General features: G+C 35.2%; 1 protein-coding gene across 6 annotated transcripts in view; it reads right to left on the bottom strand.

Moving 5' to 3' along the window:
- LOC125050801 (muscle-specific protein 300 kDa) overlaps nucleotides 1-16,722 on the bottom strand; it is a 157,846-nt gene that overhangs the window by 8,949 nt on the left and 132,175 nt on the right. For all 6 annotated transcript variants that reach the window (XM_047650822.1, XM_047650819.1, XM_047650821.1 and 3 more), the window contains 5 exons: nucleotides 16,361-16,561; nucleotides 15,662-15,840; nucleotides 14,746-14,872; nucleotides 2,959-3,183; nucleotides 5-2,314 (listed from right to left, as the gene is read on the bottom strand). In XM_047650822.1, coding sequence (XP_047506778.1) covers nucleotides 5-2,314; nucleotides 2,959-3,183; nucleotides 14,746-14,872; nucleotides 15,662-15,840; nucleotides 16,361-16,561 — 3,042 coding nt within the window. The remainder of the gene's footprint in view (nucleotides 1-4; nucleotides 2,315-2,958; nucleotides 3,184-14,745; nucleotides 14,873-15,661; nucleotides 15,841-16,360; nucleotides 16,562-16,722) is intronic.

Below are 16,722 nucleotides of genomic sequence, written 5' to 3'. Positions count from 1 at the left end.
TTACCTCCAATTCCTTGAGGATGGCTTCTTTATCCGTAGGTGTGGGCGAGAGGTGTAAGGCTCGCGTCAGTCTGACATCGGCTTCGGCCAAGGCAACCACGGCCTTGCCATGAGCAGCCACGAACTGTCTGTGGGCATCAGCTCCAGCCGCGTCCACTCTAACCCTCAGCTGCTGCCACCGTCTCACGGCCGCTCGTAGTCTTGCCGCATCATCTGCGCCATTTCCACGAAGCTCTATTCCTCTGGCAGACATAATTCGGCCGTACGCGTCCTCCAGCTTTTTGATATCACTCTCTAAACTGTCCAAGTCTTTGATAACAGCCTTCGATACGCTTTCGTCTTCGTTCTCTCCGCGTTGTTTTCTAGCTTCCATCTTTTCTACGCGCTTCTCTATCGCGTCCAATTTCTTTTCAACTTTGGGCAATAAAGAGTTCGCTAGTTCGGCCGATTTGCGTATTTCCTTGAGAGCAGTCTTGCGTTGCTCCGACATTTCACAGATGTTCTTCCATTTCTTATCTACGATTTCCACTCCTGTGCGTAGATTGCGCAGATCAAAGTTGCCTTTTAACACGTCGGGGTCATTGAAAACTAGTTCACAGAGGTTCAGCGTATTACCCACTTCTTCGCTCTCGTTTTCAATATCTTTGTGAATTTCATCCCGGCTTTGGAATTGGGAGTCGACTGCTTTGGTTGTCAACCTTTCTATGATTACTGAGGTAGAAAGCTTAGATTCAATGGAGTGTAACTTTGTTCTAATTTCCGTCAATCGCTCCTCAAGTTGTGATATGGTCACTAAAAGCTCAGTGATTTTTGCTATTCTACTTCTTCTCGACTCTTGCAAGTGATGCCAACGTTCCTGAATATCCTTCAGTTGTTTGGAAGTGTTCTTGCTGTAAGACTTTTCATCTTTCTTAGACAAGTCCACTAAGGTAATGCCTGTTTCAGTTAGCCATTCGAACTCACGTTCCTTCATAGCTGTCTCAGCTTGAAGGTCTGAATTAATTCTCTTTATCAGGTCATGTGGATCTAATGCGCCAGCTTCGTTGGAGGTCGTAGATTCGAGTCTCGTTTCAACAGATTTTAACCATTCAGAAAACCGTAGTAGCCTGGAGTCGAATATCGTGTAGATTTCTATCCTTTCCTGCAGTTTATGAATGATAATAGAAAGCTGGTGTTCCAAATCAGCACGCTGTTGGCGGAGTTGCCATACTTTCTGGTTAACTATTCTAATGTCCTGAGGACTGAGACATTCTTTCAATTGTTCTTGAATAACAGTTAGAGCTTCGATTTGGAATTCGGTTTTGTCGATCTTCGTTCTTAAGTCTGTAAATTTGTCAAGTGCTTTTTTGACTTGTGGTCTGGACAGACGTTCTTCATCGGAATAGGTCATTATGTCATTTTGAGTTCGTGAATAAAGTTTTTGTAAATCAGTTGTTAGTGTTTCATACTCCGCAATGAGCCCTAATATCCTCGTGAGGAAATCACGCCACGTGTCTAAGCTAGCTTGCAAATTATCAACTCTTTTTACGATACCCGCATACTCCATCCTCACAGATGCACCGTAAGTATCTTCTGTGAATTCTAGAACCTTCTTAAGGTTACTGGAGAGTTTTTCGGCAAACTTTCGTCCTTCTGGAAGTTTGTCTGCGAGATTCTGTACCTGTGTTAGCGTCTTATTTATTCTTTTTATGTGTACATATCTTAGTTGTAATTTTTCTTTCTCTCTTTCGAGTTCTTTAAGCCATTTCAGTAATTCGGTGTAGATTTCTCTGTAGTCATCCCAGGCGGAAATTCGTGTACTGACTTCATCGTGTCTTTCGACAATTCTTGCCAGAGTTTCATTGTGAAGGTTAGTGAGCGTATCAAATTTATCGGCCAACTCACGATTGTTCGTATCTCTATTTTCATTAATTAAGACAGATCTTTGCGACGCCAACAAGTTTCTGTGAACTCTGCATAGTCGACGATGTTCAGTTAGATTTTCGTAATCGGTGGGAAGTGTACTAGAGAGGAACGATTGTAGATCCAATAAGTATTCGTGCCATAGTTTAAATGCAGTAGCAGCGTCTCCAGATCTTACTAACGCAGTGGAAAGCCTGTGATAATGCAGGAAAGTATCTCTAAACATCGCCTGCCACAACTCCAAAATCCTAACAATAGAATGTTCCTCAGATACATCGCGGTCAATCTCCGGTAACTCTGCTTTAGCGGGAGCAATATCTGCCTCACTCTTTCCGAGTGCGATTAAGTTATCTCGTAGCGCGATTAGTTTATCTTCGACGATTTCACCATCCTCGTGAACTGGAGTTAGATCCTGAAAAGATAAAAACTCTATCTTTAAGGATTTATCGCGTAATACAATTATGACGCTATGTATTACACAACATGTGATTAGGTAGAAGCATTCACCCGTCGTAATCCAATAGGTCGACACTGACCTAATAAGGGGATCATATCCCGTGGCAACTGGTCACGTCAGACGCCAATTCGGAACATTACGTGACTTAAAACTAACGGGAAGTTATAATTAGCATCACGAATTGATTTCCGGGTCAATTACATATACATATTACTTTCGTACGAGTCTCATATAGTTGTTGATATTTATTAATATTGCTTACTACGAACATTTCGGTTTTATTGAACTTATATTTCATAAGTCCAATGGGGATATCCAGGCTATTAAACTTCTTGAGACCACGGGCCTAGTGAGAAGATTGAATTGGACAAAAACCATTTGAATTAGTGTTAGTGCACGATGGTTTTAAGTGCTTAACAATGGTAAGTGAAAAACTAGAACACAAGAACTGAGTGTCTTCCCCTTAAGTAGTGTTATTGAACACTTTTTCATTTTAAATATCCTTATTAGTCTTAAGTAAGGCTAGATCGTAATGTTCTATGATGTCTCAGTGAAGAGACGTATTAATAAAATAAAATAAAAATCTGCATACAACTCACTTGTCTCATATCACAGAACATCTCTTTGGCGTGTTGGGCCTTCGCTCTGGCGATTTGCCTGGCCTCTCCCAGGTCAGCCAGGGCCTGTACAGCACCGGCAACGAGCTGTAGACGTCTGGCCAATGCATCTGCGTCAGCCTGTAACGCGCGGGAACCTGTCTCTGCGGCCACCCTGGCTGCGAGAGACCGCAGTTCTGCCACGCGGGCTTCTTGTTCTAGACATGCCTGGAACAAAAATAGACTATCATGTTTTACGGTTATATGCGGGCTAATGCAGTGTTTTCCAACCTACTTTGTTTCCAACCTTAGGCCTCCAAAAATTCTTATGACTATGGAACATACTTAATTTTTAATATATAAACCTGAATTGCTAAGAAATTAAATTTAGAAATTATTTTAAGAAACTTAATAGGTTTTAGGAAGAAATGACTCGGAAATTATTAATGATACACGGTAAGTAGATTTTAAAACATATTGAAAAACTGAAATTACAAATAATTATACTAAAAAACATTTTTTTTTCGAAAACCCTAAAAAAAGCAATCAAATTGCTTCATGTAGGGAAACACTCGGCGAACGTATACATAAAAATTCTACGACATATTTTCTGACATAAGTTACACAGAAACTTCGGGTCGCAATGATAAGATGATTAATATCAACACTAAGATATATCATAATTAATAATATACGTTACTTCAAAAGTTCGGAAGTTGATTTAGATATTTATTAGTAACAGCTTCTATAGTAAATGGCCAATTATCCGCACCTCTTCACTTTCAGCGAGAGAAAAGTTAATGTACGAACGCGTGAGAAAACATCACCAATTACGTATTATTAGTTACACTGTAATTTATTACGTCAAATGCTTTTATAATCATCGTAACCGGTGGAAAGTATGTCAACCTTTGTTCACTTTCTATAAAGACTTGCAAATAATAATATTTTATTTAGATTGTCTTAGGGAGAGTTCAAGTATTACGCAATTTTTGGAGATTATTGACCCCCCCCCCCCCCCCCCCCATGTAACGCGCCGTAACGTTTTTCTTTACCCGATAGTAAAACGTTTCGTGACCACCCAGTGACTCTTTATACCTAAAGTATACCATTATGTGGTGTAAAGTACTGGAAAGTCGAAAATAATATTAACAATGAAGCGTAATTCAATCCCCGCCCCGCATAGTAACGTTTACAAAAGGCTTATATAACGCTAATCAAGTAGGTAGTAAATTTGATACAAATATTTTAATAGGCTTATCGTAACGTATTTTTAAATGAATTTAGGTCAATGGATCGTTTGGAAGTTTTATCAACCTTGAAGCGATTCCAAGGGCTCCAACCAGTCTTATCAATGTTGTTTATCTTAACACTATTAATTAACGCGTATTTCCTTCCCCACGTTTATATGGACTAATATTGTTTACTGGGATTAACATATTTCCTCGATTGATTATTAATTAGTTATATAACTACAAGGTAAATGCAATATTTAAATTATTAATTAAATCCGAAGAGTCTAGGCTTAATCTTAAACTGTTTTCTTTTTACGTGTAATTTTGCAACAAATAAATACCTAATCAAAGCGATATATAACTCGTAACTTATAGGCATAATAGGTATTCTGGACAGTGTAAATTGTATACAATTGAAAATAATGCTAAATAACACTTTTTCTATAGAAATATAGATTTAAGCAGAGAGTTGGCCTAGTGGCTTCAGCGTGCGACTCTCATCCCTGAGGTCGTAGGTTCGATCCCGGATGTGCACCAATGGACTATCTATGTGCGCATCATTCGCTCGAACAGTGAAGGAAAACATCGCGAGGAAACCGGCTTGGCTTAGACCCAAAAAGTCGACGGCGTGTGTCAGACACAGGAGGCTGATCACCTACTTGCCTATTACATTGATAAATGATCATGAAACCGATACCCAGAGGTTGCCTAAAAGGTTGTAGCGACACTGATTAATTTTGTATTTTATAGATTTAAGCAGAATGAAATTGATCAACACAAAATAATTATAATGCAAGAGTGAACACTGAACAGGTCAATGTTCATTCAGTAATGCTTTTACTGCGTGAAATAAACCAGATTCTCTAAATACATTTACCGATGAAATTGAAACATTAATTCGAACGCTTAAGCGGTTGTAACATATAAACATAGTTATACAATTTTCTGTAGTAACAGGAGGCAAACGCTGGCTTATGGCTCACCTGATGTTCAGTGATACCGCTGCCCATATACACATTGACAAAAGGCAAGTGCGTTGCCGGCCTTTTAAGAATTAGTACGCTGTTTTCTTGAAGGACCCTAAGTCGAATTGGCTCTGAAACACTTCAGTGGGCAGCTGATTCCACATGGTGGTATTTCTAAAAAAACTGCGTTAAGAAACGGTCAGTTCTGGAACGACGGACCTCGAGGTCATACGGATGGTATTTTGTATTCTTGACGTCCGATGATGAAGAGTCTAGCTAGGAAATAAAATACACACATTATGTGTGTAAGACTTTATAATTTAATGAAGGGGCATGGGACACAAGGCAACGTCTGTTTTATTAAACTTTAATTCGGATGTAGATCAGTTTTCTGTTCTTAACGCTGTACAAACAGAATACAGTCAAATGAATGAATGTCGACCAAACAACCTTTGCTTTTTAAACTTTTTCATTTCGTTTTTTGTATTGATTGTATTTCTTTTAACTCTTTACAAGGAATTTAAAGAAATTTATACTGTAGTGTAGCTTGTCAGGCGCACCAAACCCTAAAGTGTTTTTATGTACTTTTAGTTAATTTATAATTTTTATTTGAAGCATATTTGAAGAGTATTCAAACTTTGTTGTTGATGATCTAAATTAGGGCCCTCAAAGCCATCGGTGTTGAGTACATAAACAGCATTCAGGAACTTTCCACCCATACCAACATTGTGAAAGTTTGTCATAAAAGTAAGACGAACAATTAATTTTATTACTAACTGTTTATTTTAGCGGTATTTAATATTAATGTCCAAGGGGCTTAATTATGTTTATCCCAAGAAATAGGAAACAAGCGTTTACAGTAATCATCCCTATAACGCGGTAGACCTGGTCCGCGTTATAGAAAATCTCGTAGTAGTGTTCTTGTATAAAAAAAATAGGAACACGAATTTAATAAAGTTATTTAAGTAGTTAAATTTTATAACAACACAATTGAAACAGGTGCAAAGGTATGCAAAACTTATTATTTTAAAGACTTGATAAATCATTATAAATTTCACTCTACAGAAATATAACTTGAGAGATCTCCGCGTTATATGGAGGACGGAAATCGCGTAATACAAACTTTATATTTGAAGTGTAGTTCATGAATTCAAAAATCAACAACGTTTTTGCATAATTAGCGCTAACATTCTGAAACTTATCATTATTTATTAGCGGTTAGAATCGGACTTGTAAAATATATAGTCAAGATACATTAGATATATTGCTATAAATATATCACGTGTTCGAATAAACTAGGCCATACTATTTTCGCGAGGAAAGCATATTCTAGTTTATCTTACAAGCTGGCCTTGTCTTATAAAAAATGCACACATTGCATTACGACTACTGGTTTATTGATTAACATTGTTAATGCGTTTAAAAGGTTTAAAACTTTAAAATTTGCTGTATTTCCTATAACAATACAATATCGCTTTCTGAATTGAATAAATAATGTTGTCAAAAAATGTCTGGAGAATCTAAGAATTCTATAGCTAAATATTTATTTATTTATTTATAAAAGCTTGCCAACGCTTGGCACACTAATACATTGACAGAAGAAAAATAAAATACAGTTTTCAATGTGTCAAGCACTTACAGGCAAACATAGCATACAAGAAGTAATAAAATTAATTAATCAAAACAATAATAAAATTTAAACAAACATTAAACGAAAATCGCTCTCAAAGTATAGCTGGTATCGTGTTATAAATCACTGTGTCGGCTTAGTCCATACTTCCACACCCAGGTTTCTATTGATTAAGGGTGTTTGTTTCACAAGGGCGCACCTTTACGCCATCAAAACCGAATGTGAAATAGACCTAAGCATATTTAGACCGACTGAAAACCATTAAGAAGATTTGAACTCAATTTTTTTTTAAGAACAGAGTACCGCCGCTCATAGAATTGGTACGCTAATTTCTTTAAGGACCCTAAGTCATTTATTGTCTGTGGTGAAATTTAATGATCTATTCAAATTAACTTAAAAATAATTATCACTCAGTGCGAAAAGAACCGTTTTAATTCCAAGTTCACTCACCTAAGAAGACGATAACCTTTAGGCACTTCGCAATCTAACTAACTGACCACATTTCAGCATTTAAATGTTTGCTTATAACCGTGAATGTACAAGTTAAATACATTACGTCATATTAGTATTAACTACCCAACGATTTCGCCAATTAATTTAAAGCCTAAAAACTGACTACCCATTTTTTTATTATTTGTGGCGGTAGCTCCAAAAACATTGAACCAGATAAAAACTTAATTTATATAATAGTTTAAATATCAATAAAAATCAATCATGGATTCTTGGAGTCCTGCATTCCTAACGAAATGATTTTTTTTATAGAACAGGGAGCAAATAGGTAGGAGGCTTATCTGATGTTAAGTGATACCGCCGCCCATGTACACTCTAAATGCCACAGGGCTCGCGAGTGCGTTGCCGGCCGTTTCATTTGATTTTCGTTTTGCTGTTAAACTGTAATGCACGTTTAACTACCATAGTTTATTCTTTAATCCATACGTCTGGAAGAGCTGGGTTTGGCCAAAAAAAAAATTGTATTCAAAACGTAAATGTTAATCAACTCGAATTCGTGGCTTTTTGTTGTCGCTTAATAATACTTGTAACATACAAAAAGTCAAAGTCTTTTTGGGTATAAATTTACACATAATACACGAATACATTTGTGCAACGGGAGGATTGACCTCAATGACCCACATTGGGTAAAAATAATCAGTTGAAAGCAGTTACAGAATTAATTAAATACTTTTACCAAAGATTCTGTAGCAAATGTAATGCAAAATTTTACACAATATGATTCCTGAAGAATAAATCTGACTTTGTTACCTTGCCAATGATTTAATTTTTTTGTAAGTAATAAAGACATTATTTTAATTTATATACCAAGGACCAGAACCTGTTGCACAGATCCCCGCTAACGACGTGCGCCTACTGAATGCTCCGACACATCTTTATATGTTCGCAGAGTGAGTTCACAGTAGCGATATTGTGTATCTTATGTATTTAATAATAAAGATTTTATTTTAGTATTAGCTTAGCTAAGGATAATGTGTGGATTTGATGTTATTATTATTAATTACTTAAGATGTCATGTGGAACATGGTGTAATGGTAGCAGCTCCTTACAAACATTGTGTAAAAAAAACATGGCGATTAAAAAGAGCGGCGGAGAGTTTATTGCCAGTTCTTCTTTTCCGTTATACGCCCTTGATTTGAGAACTAGCACTTAATGTAAAGCTAGAAGCATTTCATATACAGTTATTTTTTTTGACGATCATTATACCTTCGGATTATAATAGGAATTACCAGCAAATAGAAATATTTAATGTAACTAAAAAATGCCTAAGAAATGATATAAAAAATCTAGTATCTTTTATTAAATAGAATGGCTTTGTTATTCCTTCTTTATAATAGATATGTTGTAATGAACTGTGAATCGTAGAATTTAGAATTTACATACATACTTACATATATTCTTTGTAATTTTTTTTGTATTTTTTGTATTTGTATAGGTGTAACTGTGTTTTATGTATGTTTAAATGTGTATTCCATTTTTGGCTCTTGTGTATAGTGTAATTTTTTGATTATTGTATAGTACTTGTAAGTAGCTGTAGGAATACCATTAAGCAAATAAATAAATAAATAAATAAGTGTACATTATGTTACCTATATGATTAAATGATTTTTGAATTTGTGAATTTTTTTAGACATTCATTTGACCGTAATTCCAGCTGATGCTACGCGGTCACGAACTAATCTAGGAGGTGACTATTTACCCGTTGAGGTACCACGAGTATAAAATACACTTTACAAGTAAATAATATTTAAAATTAAATAATTATTATTATTATTATTTATTTATTTATTCAGATAAAATAATCCATCATTATGTTCCCCATAGTGGTCCACCATAGTGGAGTCCACCATAGTGGTATAGTTCTACACATTCATAGTACTACATCGATTAGGAAGAAAGTCCTTGGAAAGTCGGCGGTTCGCTAATTACTGAATTCAGTACAATTCTGTTCCAACAATTAACAAGTTTCACTAAATTGTTTGGGAACTTCGTTTTGTGTTCTAAATTCATTTTAGTCATTTAAATATAAAAAGGTGTGATTTCAAACGAAGATACTGTAAGACTAGAAAAATATGATTTATTAAATGAATGTAATGCAATTTATTATACGGAAATTTTCGTAATAAGAATAGTTATTTTATAAAATTAGAATGTTATTTTATAAAATTTACGTCAACATTAAAACTAGGTATTCAAAAGTAATTTAAATGTGAAAATTGTTTTAGAAACTTCGCCATAAAATTGGTTTAAATTTAAATAAAATAGATTATGCAGGTATGTAACAGGAAATAATATCTATGATGTAAGATAAAACGTGAGTTTAATCGTGTATTAAAATTACGGAATTGTACAATTCCAAATAAGTAAAGAAAATTTAAAGATTTGTTTGTAAGCTTTGTCCGTATTCATACAAAATTTCCATCTTAGTTCCATCGCATAATCCCTCATCAAAACCACTCACCTCTTGGAGCGACATTATCATCCAAATCACAATTGACGCACATGCCGTATCGGGTCCATGGAAAATCTCATATCACAAACACCGCACTTTGAACACATATATTAATTTCTTATCTATGGCACGACTTCCTACCTACGTCTGCACGCTATAAGAACAACTTTTGAACTGACACCTGAATTCCAAATTCAATTGTTTTCAAATTTATGGAGTCATGGTCAGAGACAAGGATATAGCCAAGGACTAGTGCTAGGAGTTTAAATGATGATATGTGCGCATACGTTGTAGCTATTAATTGTAATTGAGAAAAACTATTTAAATATAGTAGTTTAAATAATATTTGTTTAACTTAGCAAAATTAATTAAAAGCGCACTTATTATACAAATAATGAAAACATTTTTGCGGTTAAATGGATTTAGCTGTGACTCACGAAGATAACACGACCATATTTCCTTTACAATTTTAATTAACTCATGTCAACAGTGTTACATAAATGAAAAGGTTAAATTTAAGACGATCAAAACTAATCAATCATCACTATAACACACAAAATTATGCATACAACACATGTCACTACATCCTAGCAATGACCTTGCGATGGAAATTTAGTTTCGTTTGCACTGTGGCTATTCGAGTTTTGTTTCGAGTTTCGTTTGTTCGCGAATTTCGCGTGTCAGACGTCCGACCGCGTGGACGCCTGATCAGCTACTGCCAAATGATGATTGGTCGTTGAACGCCGTTATCAAGCTCTTATCAAATAATTATTCGCGTTTCAAGTTTTTTTTCTTTGTCGTTACGTTTCAATTGTCATTTTCAGTGAAAACAGCAGATAAGAATTTCCAATAGTAGAAATTTTCCGTTTTTGTAGGTAACCTAAATTGAAATATGTACCTTATTTTTTTAATTATAAGTAATACTAAGCCTGCAAATGCATTTATTTATTTCGTAATCCGACACCGAACATAAAATATATATATAATAAAAAAAACTATTATTCTAAAGATAAGCCAAAGATGGAAAAAACAATAAAAAATATTCAATACATTTTACTAAGCAATTTCTAAGTGTTGTGTTATGGTGGAAAAGTAAGGGTATCTCCGTGAGGGTGTGCTCATGATGCAGGTGATTTAGCACCATGGATATTCTTTGCCCTTTAAAGCATATTCCGCGATAGCTTAAACAAGTCCAAAGAGAAATCCAATAGCTAATTATCTGGAAACTGTCTCTACTATGAGGCGTCACTTTGTTTTATAAATCGCTGTACTGGCCTTCATAGTAGATCAAGCACATTAAGAGGTGATCAATATGGCTTCTTATAAAATAGGTTAGTAGTTAGCGTCTATTGTTCAAATGATTGGGTCAAGAAGCTTGCGATATCTGGTTTGCAAGCCCAATATCATATATGCATCAAATCCCTACACACTGTAATGCTTATCTTGGATTATAATGAGCCACCTAGTCACAAACTATTTCTATAACCTGTGTTCCCCTTTTTTGGCAAAAGCCTCCTCCAACTCCCATGATTTCTGTCTGCCTGTGCCACTCTCTCACGTGTACCTGCTTTTTCCATAATCTGGTCTATCCATCTTCGAAATTCTCTTTTGCGTTTATTGTATAATGGTCAACAGTAATATGTTCAGTTAATACGTTCTTGCTCCACTTTTCTGTACCTCTTGTCATCTGCCGCAGTATATACATAAATACTATAATTATAACTATTTTGTAATCAACCACATATTATATGTATGTTACACATACCAACTGCATCTCTAACTGTCAAGTTTGTGGTAGATTTCCTCATTTCCTCAAGATTTTCTCATCAGACAAGTGACAACGCCGTCCGTGGATAATTACAATGCTAAAAGGCTCGCAAGTCCGTTACCGGCCTTTTATGAATTGGTCCGCGCTTTTCTTTGGTTCATTACTATAAACCTATGAAAATGATGCGCGACACAAACTGCCTTAAGAAACGCTCAGTTGTCGAACGACGGACTTCGAGATGATACGGATGGTATTTTGTATGTTGTAGAACTCAACCAATAAAGTAAATTGTTGATATGTAAATTAATTATAAGTTGTGATCCTATCTTACGAAGACTATGGGAATTCAAAGCAATGGATAACAGCCTGTTTACACATTCAACCGGTGCGATGTTTGATTTGACCCGTTGTGTAAACATCGCTGTGCGAATTACACCGGCGCGGCGTGTTCAATACACTTGAATTTTTTTTTAATAGTTTACCAGTTAATCAGTATTTTTATAATATTCAGATCTATGGTTCAATGAGTCTGTAATGTAACTTATAAATCTATCGGCAGTGAAACCTGAACTTAAAATTTGATGAAGAAAGAAGAGAAAGTCGCCAGTAGAACATCGAGTTTGCTTTAGGAAATCCATTGTTCGATGATTTTACACTCAAGAACTAAGTGTAGGAGTTTGTTTGTTTGATCCTACGCCACAAACTAACTTAAATATGGCAAAAAGTTTGTGGCGTAGGATCAAACTTATTGCCATACTCAAGAGAAACACTGATAAGTATCGTCCTATTTCACTCATCAACTATCTTTGTGAGACCTTTAATTTAATGATAGCTCGTTGTCTTGAGCATCATTTCGAAAGCAAAAAAATATTTAATAATAGCACTTTGAGTTTCCGACGTGGACTCTGTTGTCAAGAAAATCTTTGAGTTTCCTTTAGGAAATCCAACCTAGCTTTTTATTTTACACTCGAGAACTAAGAGTAGGAGGTCCTCTCTCATAAAATTAAACTTATTAGTGGCATGTGACACGGGTTCGGAAGCAAATAACTAAATGAAATGAAATTTGTGTAGTCAATAGATTTTTAATTTTTGTTCTTAGTTTATACAAGGGCAACGTACATTTTCGTAATTAAAACATAGGAGCAATAATTAAGTATAACAATTGGATTTTTTTTACATGTTCTACATATACTATCTATCTATATCTAGTTAAGTAAAAAGTAGGGTAAAGTTTTTTAAATAATCGCCTCGCTTCAATTAATGTGTACGATATTATGTCACGAAATATTTATATTATTTCATAATGTTTCCATCACACAAATTTAATAAAATTAAGAAGGCTATAGTTGAGCCCAAATTATTAAAAGGTATGCTTTGCTTGTCTGTCGCAATGTATTAAATGGTGGATATTTCATCGCATTCCTGTGCGCTATTGGGGTTGGTCACACAGTTGATATTTGAAGTGAAACTTCTTTAGGCGTGGGAGGGTAAATTTTTTACGGATAAAACGCAATAATAATAATATTAGCGTCACGAAGGGAGATAACCTAAAAAAATCGCTTTTGCGCAGGCAAGGACATTTGTTCAAGATGTTTGCCGGTATCTGTACGTGTGCCTTTATAAAATAAAAAATAAATAAATAAAGCTCAAAGCGTTGTGAAGATTAATAAAATAACATGTAAAATTTTGAAATAATATCAGCCAGTATAAATGTGGTGACATCAGCGGCTGCTTATATCATCACATAGCGGCGCATGATATGCGTCGTATTTGGTAAGTCAAAACGTTTTTGTGCATTTAAATTAGCCATTTGCATTGCGTAGGATATGTAGTTTCAAATATATATTTGTGTTATTATTTCGCTATAGAAGTTGAATTTTTAATTTTGTTTATTTATTAATTTATAAAAGCTTGCCAACGCTCGGCACACTGATACATTGATAGAAGAAAAATAAAATAAAATTTTTAATGTGTCAAGCACTTACAGGCAAACATAGCATATAAGAAATAATAAAAAGAAATTAAGCAAAACAATAATCTAATAATCTAAATCTTAAAGTGTGAGGGGAGCAACTATGGATATCCAGATCCAGCTCGTTTAACAGAATGCTCAATCAATCTGGACATCGGTGAAATTTGATGGAATGATGATATCTGGGATATCTACTGGGTACACGAAATGGGTTTATAGGAAGTAACGTCTGAAGCAGTGGCGTAAAATAATAGGGTGGCAGTGCTGGCAAAATGCCCAAGAGATATTATGTTCTATGGATGAATGTGAGGTCTCCAATACGCATTGAGACTACAGACCATTCCCTCTCGCCTAAGAGAGGAGGCCTATGGCCATTAGTGGGACATATACAACGTGTAACTGAGTACAACGTGACGATTTTTACAAATAGGGTCCCATATGGTATACTTACGCCACTGCACTGGTCTGAAGCTACTATCAATCTATTTCATCGGCGATACATAGACAGTTGATAGTAAACAAGGTCTCACATCGAGTAAAAAATAATGTTCGTCCTTACTCCATAATGTTTGTTCATCAAAATCGACCCAAAATAAAAATTACTTTACATTAGATTTATTCTTCGTTTTTGAATACAGTTCAGTATGAAAGGTATATGAACATTTTTAATAGAACCTGAGGAGACTGTATTGGCCGTTTAATTTATTTATACGCAAAAATAATATTACAATTAGTTAACAAAGCAACTTATTTGCAGTTAACAAGTGAATATTCATGTCGAGCTTTGACTTATCAATATCACATTCCTAACACGCCCTTAATAGTTAATTAAGATTTGGTTTATAATCAAACTAAAAAAAAAAACAACTTTACAACTTTTTTAGGTCTGGGCCTCAGATTTCTGTATCTGTTTTATGATCAGGTGATCAGCTTCCTGTGCCTGACACACGCTGTCGACTTTTTGGGGCTAAGGTTAGACGGTTTCCTGACGTTTTTTTGGTAGCGAATGTTAAATACGCACAAAGCAAGAAAGTCTATTGGTTCACAGCCTAGATCGAACCTACGACTACCTACCTACAGGGATGAGAGTCGCACGCTGAAGCCACTAGGCAATCACTACTACTCATTATATATAACATATATTATAATTAAAATGACAGACTCGTATATTTGGAGCTATATAAATATGATTTTTTATTACGTTATAAGGTACAATTATAACGCGTAACAGCGGGGAAACCTGTATGGAAGTACTCACATTAGCGGTAGCCGGTGCATCATCAGGTCTGAGGGCGTGGAGCCTGCCTTCCTGGGACTCAGCGAAAGCTCTCACAGCAGCCGCTGCTTCTTTGTATCTGCTCCAAAGGTCCACTGCCTTGTGGTATCTAGAACAAGGATAACGTAGAATGATTTTTGTAAAAAAATTAAGCTTTATTAGGAAGTATTTTTATTTAAAACATAAAAGATTTTTAAGATTGATATTGTCACTATGAGATCTTTTTAGGTTAACTAATTACGTAATAAATTAAAGAAGGAAGAACAGAAGATAGATAGTCCCTTCAGGAGGAACTAAATAAATTAAACGACTTGTTGTCACATGGATCTCACTACTTTTTACGATAGAACTGTGTTTTTGAAGTTATACTTCTTTTGGCGCGTTAGGGAAAAATGATGAGAGTATACGATGCGCGCGCACACCGTCACATAAAACCGACACCCTGAATATCTGTTCAAACGTCGGTAAAACAGTCTGGGCCGCTAGTTGGCGTTTGCTCTGTTTTATCGACAAGTCGCATTGTGTGTCATGGGTAGTGATTTTCAGAGTTGTGTTAATTAAAAAAAAATGATTTCTATACGATAAAACTCGTACCATTGTGATAAAAACGTAGTGCTTATTGTAAAATATCATGATTAGTATATATTATATAGTTTCGATTGGAAGCGACCATTAAAATGGTCAAGAGAAATGCAATTCGTAGAGGGAAACGTCCCTCTAAAGTTCTCGAAAGCCGATTATTACGCCAAAGTATAACTTCTAACGCGTGTACATAAGTACACATACGTTTTTTTGTTTTGGTTGGTTTGACAAAAACAGTTTAGCATTTTAAAAATGTATGTATATAATTTGTTATTATATTTTTTATTATATAATCATATTTTTATGAAACACTTACTTGTCACACAACTGTGTAAGATTAGCGCAAGTGTGCTCATAGGCGGTGGCTGCGTCGTCCAATTGTCGGCGCAACTTGGCCGCGACACTTGGCTCTGTGCTTGCCTCTAATGGGGCGGCTGTTTCGCGAAGTTCACCCACCAATTCCCCACTACGACGCGAGAGGGAGTCGCTTAGCGTCTGTTTGGAGAAATTAAACGATTTTAAAATTCATTTATTATGCATAGAACATATGTCTAATTACACTACTATACTTTTGTTTTTGTCAAGGTAGATAGAGATAAAGAGAGATTGCTTTTGTTATGACTGTATAATTTTTTATAACTATGAGAATATTCTTATGTTAAGTTCTTTTACATTTACTTCTACGGTGCAATGGTAAAATACACTCAATACCATTGAATGAAAAACGTTATTAGATTAAACGTGAAAAATTAAATATTATTTCACATCCAGACAACGACTAATTAAATGATCTTTTCTTGTTAAAGCAAATATAATAATAATTCTGTATCACGGCGAGTTGGTGGAAAAAAGACTAGCAGTTTACAATATCTTCCCCTTGAGGAGAATTTATTTAAGTTTAGAGGTGACAAATTGGTTGGTATTCTAATTTAACCAGTCAATTCTTTTAAATTAATTCAATCAAGAAAAGTTAGCATAATTTTCTCATGTATTCCGTATTTGTTCAATTCCTTACCTCCAATCTCTCGGTGGCTTTAAGCAGACGATCATAATCCACTTGTCCTTGTACAGTCAGCAGCTCAACCATATAGTCCGCTTCTCTTACAGCACCTTGGACCGATTCCAGCTGTCTTTCGAATCGCCTCCAAAGTTGGAGCTTGCTTCTTAGACGGACGCAGAGATCGTTGCACGCTGCTTCTAACTCGGCATGGGTCTCCTAAAAAAAATTGAAAAGTCAAATTAAAAAAAAACATCTCGATCGAGAGTCAATAATTCATCTGATTGCTACTTGAATTAAAGATCCTAATAATATCTGAATCACATACAAATAATAACGTAAGAATGGATACCGAATTTTTTTTAAATTAAACTATTTCT

This window comes from Pieris napi, chromosome 7 (assembly GCF_905475465.1).
Source record: "Pieris napi chromosome 7, ilPieNapi1.2, whole genome shotgun sequence".
Lineage (NCBI taxonomy): Eukaryota > Metazoa > Arthropoda > Insecta > Lepidoptera > Pieridae > Pieris > Pieris napi.
The sequence above is the reverse complement of the archived record's forward strand: the minus strand, read 5'-3'. Positions and strand labels throughout refer to the sequence as shown.